The 11,900-nt window shown below is 34.0% G+C and overlaps 1 protein-coding gene across 1 annotated transcript; it reads right to left on the minus strand.

The window, feature by feature from the left end:
* Window positions 1-9,399: 9,399 nt before the first annotated feature.
* On the minus strand, window positions 9,400-9,864 carry LOC120271526 (secreted RxLR effector protein 161-like). The gene has a single exon (XM_039278215.1). The coding sequence runs from the start codon at window positions 9,862-9,864 to the stop codon at window positions 9,400-9,402; it is 465 nt and encodes a 154-aa protein (XP_039134149.1).
* Between the last annotated feature and the right edge of the window lie 2,036 nt (window positions 9,865-11,900).

Consider the following 11,900-nt stretch of genomic DNA (forward strand, 5'->3'; position numbering starts at 1 on the left):
AAAAATTAAATGTTCCTCTCCAATGATTTAGTTAGCTTCTTTTGTTATCCATGACTTCCTTTGTTACAGTGAGATTAGCATGAGATACACAATTGTGACCATTTAATCAATTTCATGTCTGGCTAATTATTGTTGGAAAAATTATATTTTAGCACCTCACAATGATTACTTCACAATAAAATTGTCTTATACAAGTGATGGCGTGCATAAGTGGGAAAGCAGGGAGCTTGTTGGCTATATTGACTACTATTGCATTGATAAGATGTCTAGATTAGAATTGTTAGGCATGGCCAAGGAGTTGGGTTTGCAAGTAGAAGGTTGCACATTTTGGTGGTTGAGATTCAATGGTAATGGCTTGAGCTTGGCAGAAATAAAAAATGTTGCAGATGCCTTGGAGATGGCTTCAAATGTTTCCCAAAATATGCTGATGAGTATATATGCCAAGGTCTGCATCATAAGTGCAAGTAATGATGCTGATAAACCATTTGTTGAAGAAAATGTTGACATGCAAGATGTTTCTCTTAAAAATGATGCCGAGGAATAGGTTGAAGTAGAAAATGTTGATATGCAAAATGATTCTGTTGGGAATGGTGACGAGGAACATGAAATATATAAATGAGAATGTTGATATCCAAGATGTTTCTCCTGAGCACCAAGGAAAAAATGATGAAGGGAGTGAGTTATATGACTCAGGGTATAGCTTTGACACTGAGGAACATGACACAAATGAGGGCAATGATGATGCCATTGTGCCTAACATGGTTAGACATGCAAGAAATGAAGGAATAGGAGCATGATGTGATGTTCATGAAGAAGAAGAAGAACCTAACTCTGACTATGGAGAATCTGACTCATGTTTGTACTCAATTTCTTCAACAGACGATGAAGTTGTAGGTCCAAGAAAACCAAAATACCCAGAGTTCCAAGAAGAAATTGACATGAAGGATCCCCATTTCGCAGTTGGAATGAAGTTCACCAGTTTTAAGCAATTCAAGGAGGTTGTTAGGAACTACAGGATAAAGCATAGATATATTATGAATTTTAGACCCAGTAATAAGAAAAGATACAAGGCAATTTGTCAAAAAGGTTGCCCTTTCTACTTGTGGGCAGCTCCCATGATCAAAGATAAGGACACAATTCAAATTATATCTGGGATTCTCAAGCATGAGTGCAGTAGAGACCATAATGTAAGGCATGTAAGTGCAAAATGGATTGCTCAGACCTACATGACTCAATTTAGGGCAGATCCTTCATGGTCTCTGGCAAGTATTATTTAAGCTGTAAAGCAAAATCAGGAGGTTGAGATTACTAGACTAAAAGCATGGAGGGAAAAATCACTTGCTCTAAGGTACTACTATATTTACTTCATGTCAATGCTTATGTTAGTGCATATTACAATTTACTGCTGATGATTTGACACCATTTCATTTTGTCCTGCAAATAGCATGTTAGCTGGTGATGAACATGAGCAAATGAAGAGCTTGTATGACTACAGGCTTGAGCTTATGAGGACACATCCACAATCTATTATCAAATTCAAATGCCGTGAATGTGTTTTTGAAGGGATGTATGTTTGCTTGTCTTCATTGAAGGATGGATTCCTGGAAGGGTGCAGACTAATAATTTCAGTAGATGGTTGCTGGGTGAAGGGTTTGTTTGGAGGGCAACTACTTTCAGCTGTGGGGATAGATGCAAATAATTGCATCGATCCCATTACATGGGCAGTGGTGGATAGGGAGAACAATTATAACTGGAGATGGTTCTTGAAGTTGCTAGCTGTAGATTTGGGCATCAACAACAACCAGCATTGGGCTTTTATGAGTGATAGGCAGAAGGTTTGTTCTCATAACACTTCATCTTCAATTAATTTAATATAGGTCTTAAAATGTCAGCTTTAACTTATCCATATTGTTTATTTTTCTTTGTTTTTTGTTGTCTTCTTGTTTGTCCTTGTGTATTGTATAATATATGGGAAATAAATATCATTATAGGGCCTAATACCTGCATTGCAAGACCTATTCCCCAATAGTGAACACAGATATTGTGTTAGGCATATACACACTAACTTAAAAAATAATTACAAAGGAAAAGCTCTAAAAGATCAACTATGGAAATGTGCAAAGGCCACTTACAAACTTGCATTTAATAAAGAAACGGAGTATTTGAAGGCAATGTCCCTTGGAGCTTATGGGTTCCTGTAGAAAATAGCACCTGAGCATTGGTATAGGGCACACTTTAGACCTATTTTTAAATATGGCATGCTCTTGAATAACCTCTATGAATGTTTTAATAGTCTAATACTTGGAGTTAGGAGCAAAGGGATAGTGACAATGAATGAATTAAATAGAACAAAGTTGATGTGCAGAATTCAAAAGAAAAGAGATGCTATGCAGAAATGTGGCAGTGAGTATTGTCCTAGAATAATGAAAAAAAATTAGAAAATGCAAAGGCATTGAGCTTTACTTATAGCACAACCTGGTCATGAGGTGCATAATACCAAGTCCTAGGCAATGAGGGCCAATTTGTGGTTGACAGAATAGAAAAAACTTGCTCTTATAGAAAGTGGCAATTAACTGGAGTGCCCTATGCTCATGTAATCTCTACATTATACTACAACCAGGACATGCCTGGAAATTATATAGATGAATGTTACAAGGTGTCCACATTTTTAGCAATCTATAGCCACATTCTATATCCCACACAGGATAGGAGTTGTTGGCCTACCTAGTAGTACCCAAAGCCCTATGATCCCACCTCCACCTGTAAACAACAAAAGAGGGAAGAAAACAATACTGAGGAGGAGAGACCCAAATTAGGATGTTGGATTCACCAAAGGAAAGGTCAGCATGAAAGGCAGGAAAATCACTTGCAGCATATGTGGTGTTGCCGGCCATAACAAAAGATTTCATGGAATTGAGGTACTTTTGCAGCCTAATTTATGAATTGAATGAAATAAATTTTTATTCAGTATGGCATGGTTTGTAACCATGCATATATATATATGATAGGCTAGGTTGCAGAATGAAGGAGGACAATCAAGTGATGCAACAACTAATGATTTAGAACAATGTGAGGTAATTTCTTTTCCCCCTTCAATTTATGTGATTTTCATGTATTGGGTATAAGCATTAACCATCCAGTAATATAATTGCAATGATTTTGATAGGACAATGCCAATAATCCTATGGATGCAATTGATCCATACGTTTTGGAGGAACATTTCCACTTTGTATGGTTGGAGTCATTTCCATTCTGGAGTCATTTCCTAACATTGTCATGGCTGATTTGTTTTCCATGACATTATCAGGTTGATCACTTCATTCAAACAGAAATGAATAACCAACCTAATGAATCTAAACAAATTCAAGTGGAAACCATATCATAGGTAATGTAATATAACTGCAAAAAAAAATTACAAGATTAGATAGGTGATTTGTTTCCAAAATTGCAGGTTATTGATACACAGCAACCTGATCTCCAGAATTTACCAATTGAAATGGAAAGGAGGCCATTGAAGAGCAAAATTGAGACTAGAGGAGAAAAGAAAAATAACATAGTTGCAGCCACCCCAGGTGCTGAGCAACATGTTGTCACAAATCCTGTGGAATCTACAACCAACAGAAAATCAAGTAAGTAGGCTCATGTAACCTCAAGAGCTCCTGCATTGAGACCCATAATGAAGAACAAAAAATGGAAGCTAAGAGTCAAGCGTGACCTGCAATGCAAAAGAAAAAAGAATGGGTTCCCCCTAGATGGCAGGAGGAACAAAGGATCAGCTAGACTACCTTGATGAGCGATTGGAACGGCTTGAAGGTGTCGTTGGACAATTGGAGTACTTTATTGATGCATTTTTGGATGGGGAAAATACAAAGATTGTACCAATTGTGATGATGAACCCAACCCCGTCTATGAGGTGGTGGACTCACAATCGTCAGGGGCGCTGGAGGTGTAAAGGTCCGGACACAGGCCAAGAAAAAAGTAGATAATGAGAGCCAAAGTGTGGAGTACTAAGATGCAGAGGCGTCTTTGCTGCGAACCTGATGGTAAAAGTCTATCCAGTCGGTGGTAAGGTCCAATTCCCCAAATTGCTACCTGATGACTTGTAAGTAATTTAGGGGTTATCAGGGAATTGAATGCAAAAAGAACCAAAGGCAAAAATACAATTTAGAATCTTCATTATAGTGGGTATTTATTAATTTTCATTTGTATTTATTTGCTTGAGTTTGCCTTTCTTCCATGGCCCTCCTCCTCCTCCTCCTCCTCATTGCCTTGCTAATGCTTCATAATTTGGAGGATCTCAGAGCATTATGGTGAGTATTGATAGATTAATTTTAGTTATGCTTTGATGGGATTGGGGGATGGGGGATGGGGGATGGTGGAGTTGTAGATCTGTGATCGTGGTTTGGGATTGGCTACTTTAATAATATTTTTGTGGATCTGTGAGTCATCCTCTAATTTGTGTTTCTAATCTTTTTTTTTTTTGGTACTCTAATTTCTAGGAAGTTTAGGATGTAGTAATTGAAGGAACCGTCTGGAGAAGTGTTTAGAATGGATGTAGGAATCATGGTTGTAGATTCAATTGAAGGCGGAGCGGAGGGATCTCCTTGGTGAGATGGTTGAACACCCTAACATTTGTGATATCTAATAAATGAACCACATAGAGAAAATCTCAGAACAATGAAGCTCTCCAGCCAACCATTGGCACTCATCTTCTCCTCCTTTGAAAAATCCAAGCTTTGAATGCAGAGAGAGAGAGAGAGAGAGAGAGAGAGAGAGAGAGAGAGAGAGAGAGAGAGAGGTTTCAATGTTCTCCAGCCATGAAGATAAAGCGATGGTGTGAAGGTTCACTGATCCTATTCCTTGTTCTCATGCTTACTCTAAGCTACACCCTCTTCCCTTCCACCATGAAAGTGCCACCTTCTTCAATCGCCGCTGGGAAATTAGGGTTTTAAAAGGGAAATTAGCAAACATGTCTTCATTGACCATTTGACTGTTTTAAAAAGAGATATATTTTTTTAAAACAAAAAACCAAACCTCAGTGACCAAATGCACCCTAACATTTGTAAAATTCAAAGAGAAAACCGCACAAAGAGAATCTTAGAGCAATGAAGCTCTTCGGCCAACCGTTGTTTGGTTAGATGTAACTGAAGATACTGTATTATAAGATTTTGTATTTGGTCAGAGTAATTTATAAATTTGGAATTAAAAATATTTTATATACAAAATATTTTAATGTCATTTTGATAATTTTAACTATCGTATTAATTAGTTTCACTATTAATTTTATCATTAAATTAGTTATTAAAATTATTATTATATTTATTAATTTTTACCCTATTTTACAAATTTTGAATTTAATTATTTACCCATCAAAAAAAAATTATGAGCTTTACATACATTTGTACCATGTTATTTAATGATTTTAATTATCATATTGATTATTTTAACTATTTATTTTATTATTAAATTAGTTATTAAAATAATTATTAAATTTATTATTAGATTTTTTAATTTTTCCACTCAACAAAAGTATTCATGAATGTTTGACAATACTTACTTTTTCTTAATTGGTCACATATAGGTTACAAGTTATACATATGAAGAGTCTGAAAACAAGAGATTTGGTTTTACGCTCAAATTGGGCGTAAAACCAAATAGTCATTGGATGTAATTAGAGTTACATGGATTTTTAAAATCATGTGAACCAAACACTGGATTTCTTAAAATCCGATAACTCAAGTTATATGTAGCTTCAAATCCCTCCAAATAAATACTAGCTAAATGTGGCTTGTGTTCCATCCTAAATAGAACTTCATTATCTTGTTGTTTGCTGCTTTACGGAATCATAGTCATTGCATGTGGTATAGTTTATTGGTTCAAATCTTTGTTAATCAGTTCAAATCACCGTTCAAAGGTGTATTAAAATTTTCTCTAAAATTATTTACCACAATGAAAACATATTTCTATGTCAATAAAGATGCTGTAAAAATGTTTTTTTGACGAATATGACAAACGCGTATAACGTCAAAGGCATACGCATAATCTAAGTTATATGGATTTTTAAAATCCTATGAACCAAACACTGGATTTCTTAAAATCCGGTAACTCAAGTTATATGTAACTTCAAATTTCTCCAAACAAACATTACCTAAATGTGGCTTGTGTTCCATCCTAAATAGAACTTCATTGTCCTGTTGTTATGATTGGCCATTTTATGTTTGCTGCATTACGGAATCATAGTCATTGCATGTGGTACAGTTTATTAGTTCAAATCTTTGTTAATCATTTCAAATCACTGTTCAAGGGTGTATTGAAATTTCCTCTAAAATTATTTACCTCAATGAAAACATATTTCTATGTCAATAAGATGCTGTATCTTTTATTTTTTTGACAAATATGATAAAAGTATATATAACTAGACGCATATGCATAATCTGGAAGTGAATGCTTGACGTATACACCTCCATCCTAATGACGTAAGATTTGAGCTGCAAACCTACACTTCCAATTATAGATTTATTACTGCCATCACGTCCAATATAATTTAAATTTGACCAATGAAAAATTTCACATAACATCTTTTGTTGTCGGACCAAACGTCTTTAAGTAAGTTTGTTGCACTTCCGTACTTTTAAAGTTATGATATATATTGCCTTCAATTTTATATAAAAACTTTTTGAAGAGTGGGTCTTGGTCCTTTTAAGAAGACACTTTCTAAATTATCCAGTGCATTAATTATCTTTTTTAGCAAAATATCTTTAATTACTCAATATTTTTTCTGATCAATAAAAATGAAATGCACCATAATTACTTTCTCTTAGTTACGGGAAAAATGCAGGGCTCTTCATTTTCTTTAAACTTTCATTCACTTTAAAAAATCATCTAGAAGGGTCGATATACTCTGATGCTTTAGGCCTCTGTAATGAACCTCTTTAGTCCCACATCGACTATGAGATGAAGTCCTTATGTGTATATAAGTGGTGGTCATCTTTCACCGCTAGGTCGGTTTTTTGGTGACACGCTCTCTTCACCACTTGTGTGCATAACATGGTGCTTTCGTTGAGAGTCTATGCCGGGCACGGTTGGAGCTAGTCCGCGTCATGTCTGGGCGGGTTTGCGGAGCGGGTAAAACCTTGGTGGGTCCCAGAGTCCGGCCCCATAGTTCGGTGCCCAGACTACCCGGACTGATGAGGGCGTCAGTCTTGATCGGTGGGGTATTATAATGAACCCCTTTAGTCCCATATCGGCTATGAGATGTAGTCCTTGTATGCATATAAATGGTGGGTGTCCTTCACCACTAAGTCGGTCTTTTAGTGATACGCTCTCCTCACCACTTGTGTGCATAACAACCTCCTACATCCCATAATTCAATTGAAGAGCTTGGTAGCTGAGGTTTCCTTTGAAGGTGTTTCAATGGAGGTATGATTGAGGTAGTATTTTATTTTATTTTATTTTTTCCATCAAAGCATCAATTCATTGTTTTTAAACATTGTTACACTTAATCTGATATTTAAAGTTATAAAAATAATTCTCTTTACCAATAATATATTACATGCATCACAGACACTTGAAATTATGTCCGAGCTTTCTGGTCATTCGTAACTTTAAATTATATCCAATATTGAGTAACATATAAAATAATCCAATAAACATAGATGATATACCATTAAAGACCAATTGGATTTATATTATTTACATTTAAAAAACCAAAGACAACAAATGTTTTATTATTTAATAAAATGGTAAGAAATGTATTAAAATAAAGTTAATGTAATTCATATAAGATACTCCTCCGTTCTTTTTTATTTGTCACAAATCTATGTTTTTTTTAATTGTCATTTTTTAATATCAAAAAATATTTATTATTTTTTTACAAAAATTACCCTTAACACTATATTCAATTTTCTTTTTGTAATTAAATATGAGAGAAATATATGAAGGTATAAATTAGGGGTAATTTTAGAATAATAATAAATTTTTTATAAAAGTTTGTAAAATAACTAAATTCCTTGATATGTGAGATTCGGTTAACCACGACAAATAAAAAACAACGGAGAGAATAGTTTCTTAAGTCAATAAAACAATAAAAATAAAAATAAAATTATTTATCATCAGTTATAGAATGAGAAAGAAATGGCCAACAAAGCCTTAATTTTCCTTTATTTGTGAGATTAGAGATGCATGAGGAATCAGAAAAATACTTGAACATATAACATTCGATAGGAAGATGAAAAACTATAAAATTCATTATTTATAGGAAAAAAAAAAATGAACGCACACAATCATTAAAACAATAACCATCTTTAAAATTTGTTTTTTTGCATATATAAATATAAAATAAAATTAAAAGTGTATTTTTTTACCATGCATTTTTGTTAATGTGTATTAATTATTTATAAAGTAAATAATAAAAAATTAATTCGTTGTTGAACTCTTAAAGCAAAAAATTATTTGTTTTAATCATAAAATAAATGTTTTTTTATGAAAATATTTGATAAATGTAAAGAGAATAATAAGAATAAAGAGCCAGAATATTTACCAAAAATCCTTTAAAATTCACTTCTTCTTCTTCTTTCCTCTTCTTTATTTCTCTTTCTTTTTTCCTTCTCTTCTATATATTTTACAATACATAAAGGGGGTATTTATAAGTTTACAAGAGATGAAAGAACGGTCATGATTGATTTGATCTGACAGACCAAAATACCATAGTAGATGGAATAGTAACAGTAATGGCAATTGCTACAGTACCACATTTGCGGCTGCTACAGTGATATCTATAAGGTTGCTGCAGTAATGCCGATTGCTACAGTATTATAGCTACAGTGGGCATCCATTTATAATATTCATAACACTCCCCCTTGAATGCCTACAACCAAAGGATATGCCTCGTTATTACCTTACTAGGAAAAACCCAGTGGGATAAAAACCTGGCTAAGGAAAAAGAGCACACTATCCTTAGTATATTTGAGGGTTATTACCTCATTAAAAACCTTGTCTCAAAAAAACCCATTGGGATAAAAACCTTGGTGAAGGGAAAAAGAGTACAGTCTCCCCCTTAAATAAATAATTTTAATTTATTTTAGGAGTACTTACATCCTTCAATCTTCTCATTCCGCTTTTATGTATAAGTTTTTGGTGAATGCACTTGGGAAGTGATTTTGTGAATAGATCTGCTTGATTCTCATTAGATTGAATCTTTTGAACTTCTATAACGCCTTCTTTCTGGAGATCATGAGTGTAGAAAAATTTTGGTGATATATGTTTCGTTCTGTCACCTTTAATATAACCTCCTTGTATTTGAGAAATACAAGCACTGTTGTCTTCATAAACTACTGTATCATTTGTTGTAACAGTTGGTAATTTGCATGATGACTGTATATGACCAATCATAGATCGCAATCACTGACATTCTGGACTTACTTCATGTAAAGCTAGAATTTCAGTATTATTTGATAAAGTAGCTGTAAGAGTTTGTTTTGTGGAATGCCATGACATTGTTGCACCATTGTAAGAAAATATGTATCCAGTCTGAGATTTCCCTTTCTGAGGATCATATAGATACCCAGCATCAGCAAAGCCTGTGAGGTTGGATAAAGATTCTTGTGGATAGAATAAGCAAAGATCTGTAGTTCCTCGTAAATAACATAGCACATCTTTTCCTCCTTTCCAATGTCTTCGTGTCGGTGTAGATCTGTATCTTGCTAGAAGATTTATTGCAAAAGCTATATTTGACCTTGTATTATTTGCAAGGTACATTAATGCACCAATTGCACTTAGATATGGAGTTTCTGGACCAAGAATGATTTCTCCTTCTTCAGGTGGACGAAATGGATCTTTCTGTACATCAAGTGCTTGGACAACCATTGGAGTACTTAATGGATAAGCCTTTTCCATATTGAATCTCTTTAGCACCTTTTCTGTACAGGTTGATTGATGTACAAATATTCCCGAGGGTAAGTGCTCGATTTGTATACCAAGACAAAATTTGGTCTTTCCTAGATCTTTCATTTTAAATTCCTTCCTCAGATATGATGCTGCAATTCCAATTTCAAAAGGAGTGCCTACAAGATTTATATCATCCACATATACTTCTATCACAACAAAACCGTTAGTATAACATTTAATAAACACACATAGACATATACTATCGTTTTGGTACCTTTCTTTTATAAGATATTCATTGAGACGGTTATACCATATCCGTCCAGATTGTTTTAATCCATAGAGAGATCTCTGTAATTTAATAGAGTATAAACGATGATGATTTGTAATGTCTGTTTTTCAGTATACTCCAGGGATTTTCATATATATGTCATTTTCAAGTAATCCATACAGATATGCTGTGACAACATCCATCAACTGTATATCTAATTTATTACTTGCTACCATGGCAATCAAAAATCAAAAAAGTAATTCCATTTATTACAGGAGAATATGTTTCTTCATAATCAATACTAAGCATTTGAGAAAAACCTTGGGCAACCAGTCTTGTTTTGTATCTCATAATTTTATTAATTTTATTTTTTTCTCACGAACACCTATTTATAACCGACTAGTTTTATCCCTTATGGTGTTGGCACTATCGGCCCAAACACCTCTGGTTTTGATAGGGAATTTAGCTCAGCCTGGATAGCTTCTTTCCATTTTGGCCAATCATTTCTTTGTCGACATTCATAAATAGATCGTGGCTCTGGATCATTATCAGTATTTATTTTTATATTTGTAGCCACATTGTAGATGAATATATCATTTATTTCGGTCTCATGCCGATTCATTTTTTGACCATCATCTACATAGCAAATTGAATTTTCAATATTTTCAGAAATATTATTCCCCATTGATTCTTCATTAACTTGTTCCGAGGGTTTCATAATTTTCTCTCCCTTTTTACATGGGAGATCCCTCTCATTATTTTTCTGCTTCCTTTTCTAGGAGCTGAATCTTTGGTGCCAATTGGTCTTCCACATTTTTGTCGTGGTTTATTTTCTACTTGATTTTCTTTCAATGGAGTCTTAGGAATCTCAGTTCTTGCAGGAGCATTAGCAACTGGTATATATGATTTGATTACCATTTTAGTATCAGTGAATGCATCAGGTATTTCATTTGCAATATTTTGTAATTTAATAATTCTTTGAACTTCAAGTTCATATTCATTGGTGAGAGGATCGTATGTATGCAATTGTGATGCATTCCAATCAATTTCTTTTGGCTTGTTTTGAGTAATCATTTCTCCCCTGATGAAGGGAACATTGATTTATCAAAATAGCAATCTGCAAATCTTTTTGCAAATACATCTCCCATTGTGGCTCTAAATATCGTATAATTGAGGAAAAATTATAACCAACATATATACCAAGTCTGCATTGTAGACCCATTTTTGTACGATTTGGTGGTGCTATATATTGACACATATACTATACAACCAACTATTCTTATATGTGAAATATCAGATTTTTTATCCATAACAAGTTGGTATGGTGAATATGAATTACATACAGTGGGTCAGATCTGTTTTAAAGCTGCAGCATGCAAAATAGCATGACCCCACGCACTTGTAGGAAGTTTCGTCCTTAATTACATTGGCTAAGCAATAATCTGGAGTCTTTTAATTAATGACTCTGCCAACCCATTTTGGGTATGTACATGAGCTACTGGATGCTCAACATGTATTCCAACTGCATACAATAGTCATAAAATAATTTTGATAAAAATTCAACAGCATTATCAAGACGAATTGTCTTTATAGGATAATCTGTAAATTGTGCTTTAAGCCTGATAATTTGTGCCAATAGTCTTGCAAAGGTTACATTCCTTGTAGACAGAAGTGAAACATGGGACTATCTAGTCGATGCATCAATTAAAACCATAAAATGCCTAAATGGTTCGCATGATGGATGTAT

The sequence above is a fragment of the Dioscorea cayenensis genome, chromosome 11 (assembly GCF_009730915.1).
Source record: "Dioscorea cayenensis subsp. rotundata cultivar TDr96_F1 chromosome 11, TDr96_F1_v2_PseudoChromosome.rev07_lg8_w22 25.fasta, whole genome shotgun sequence".
In the NCBI taxonomy this organism is placed as follows: domain Eukaryota; kingdom Viridiplantae; phylum Streptophyta; class Magnoliopsida; order Dioscoreales; family Dioscoreaceae; genus Dioscorea; species Dioscorea cayenensis.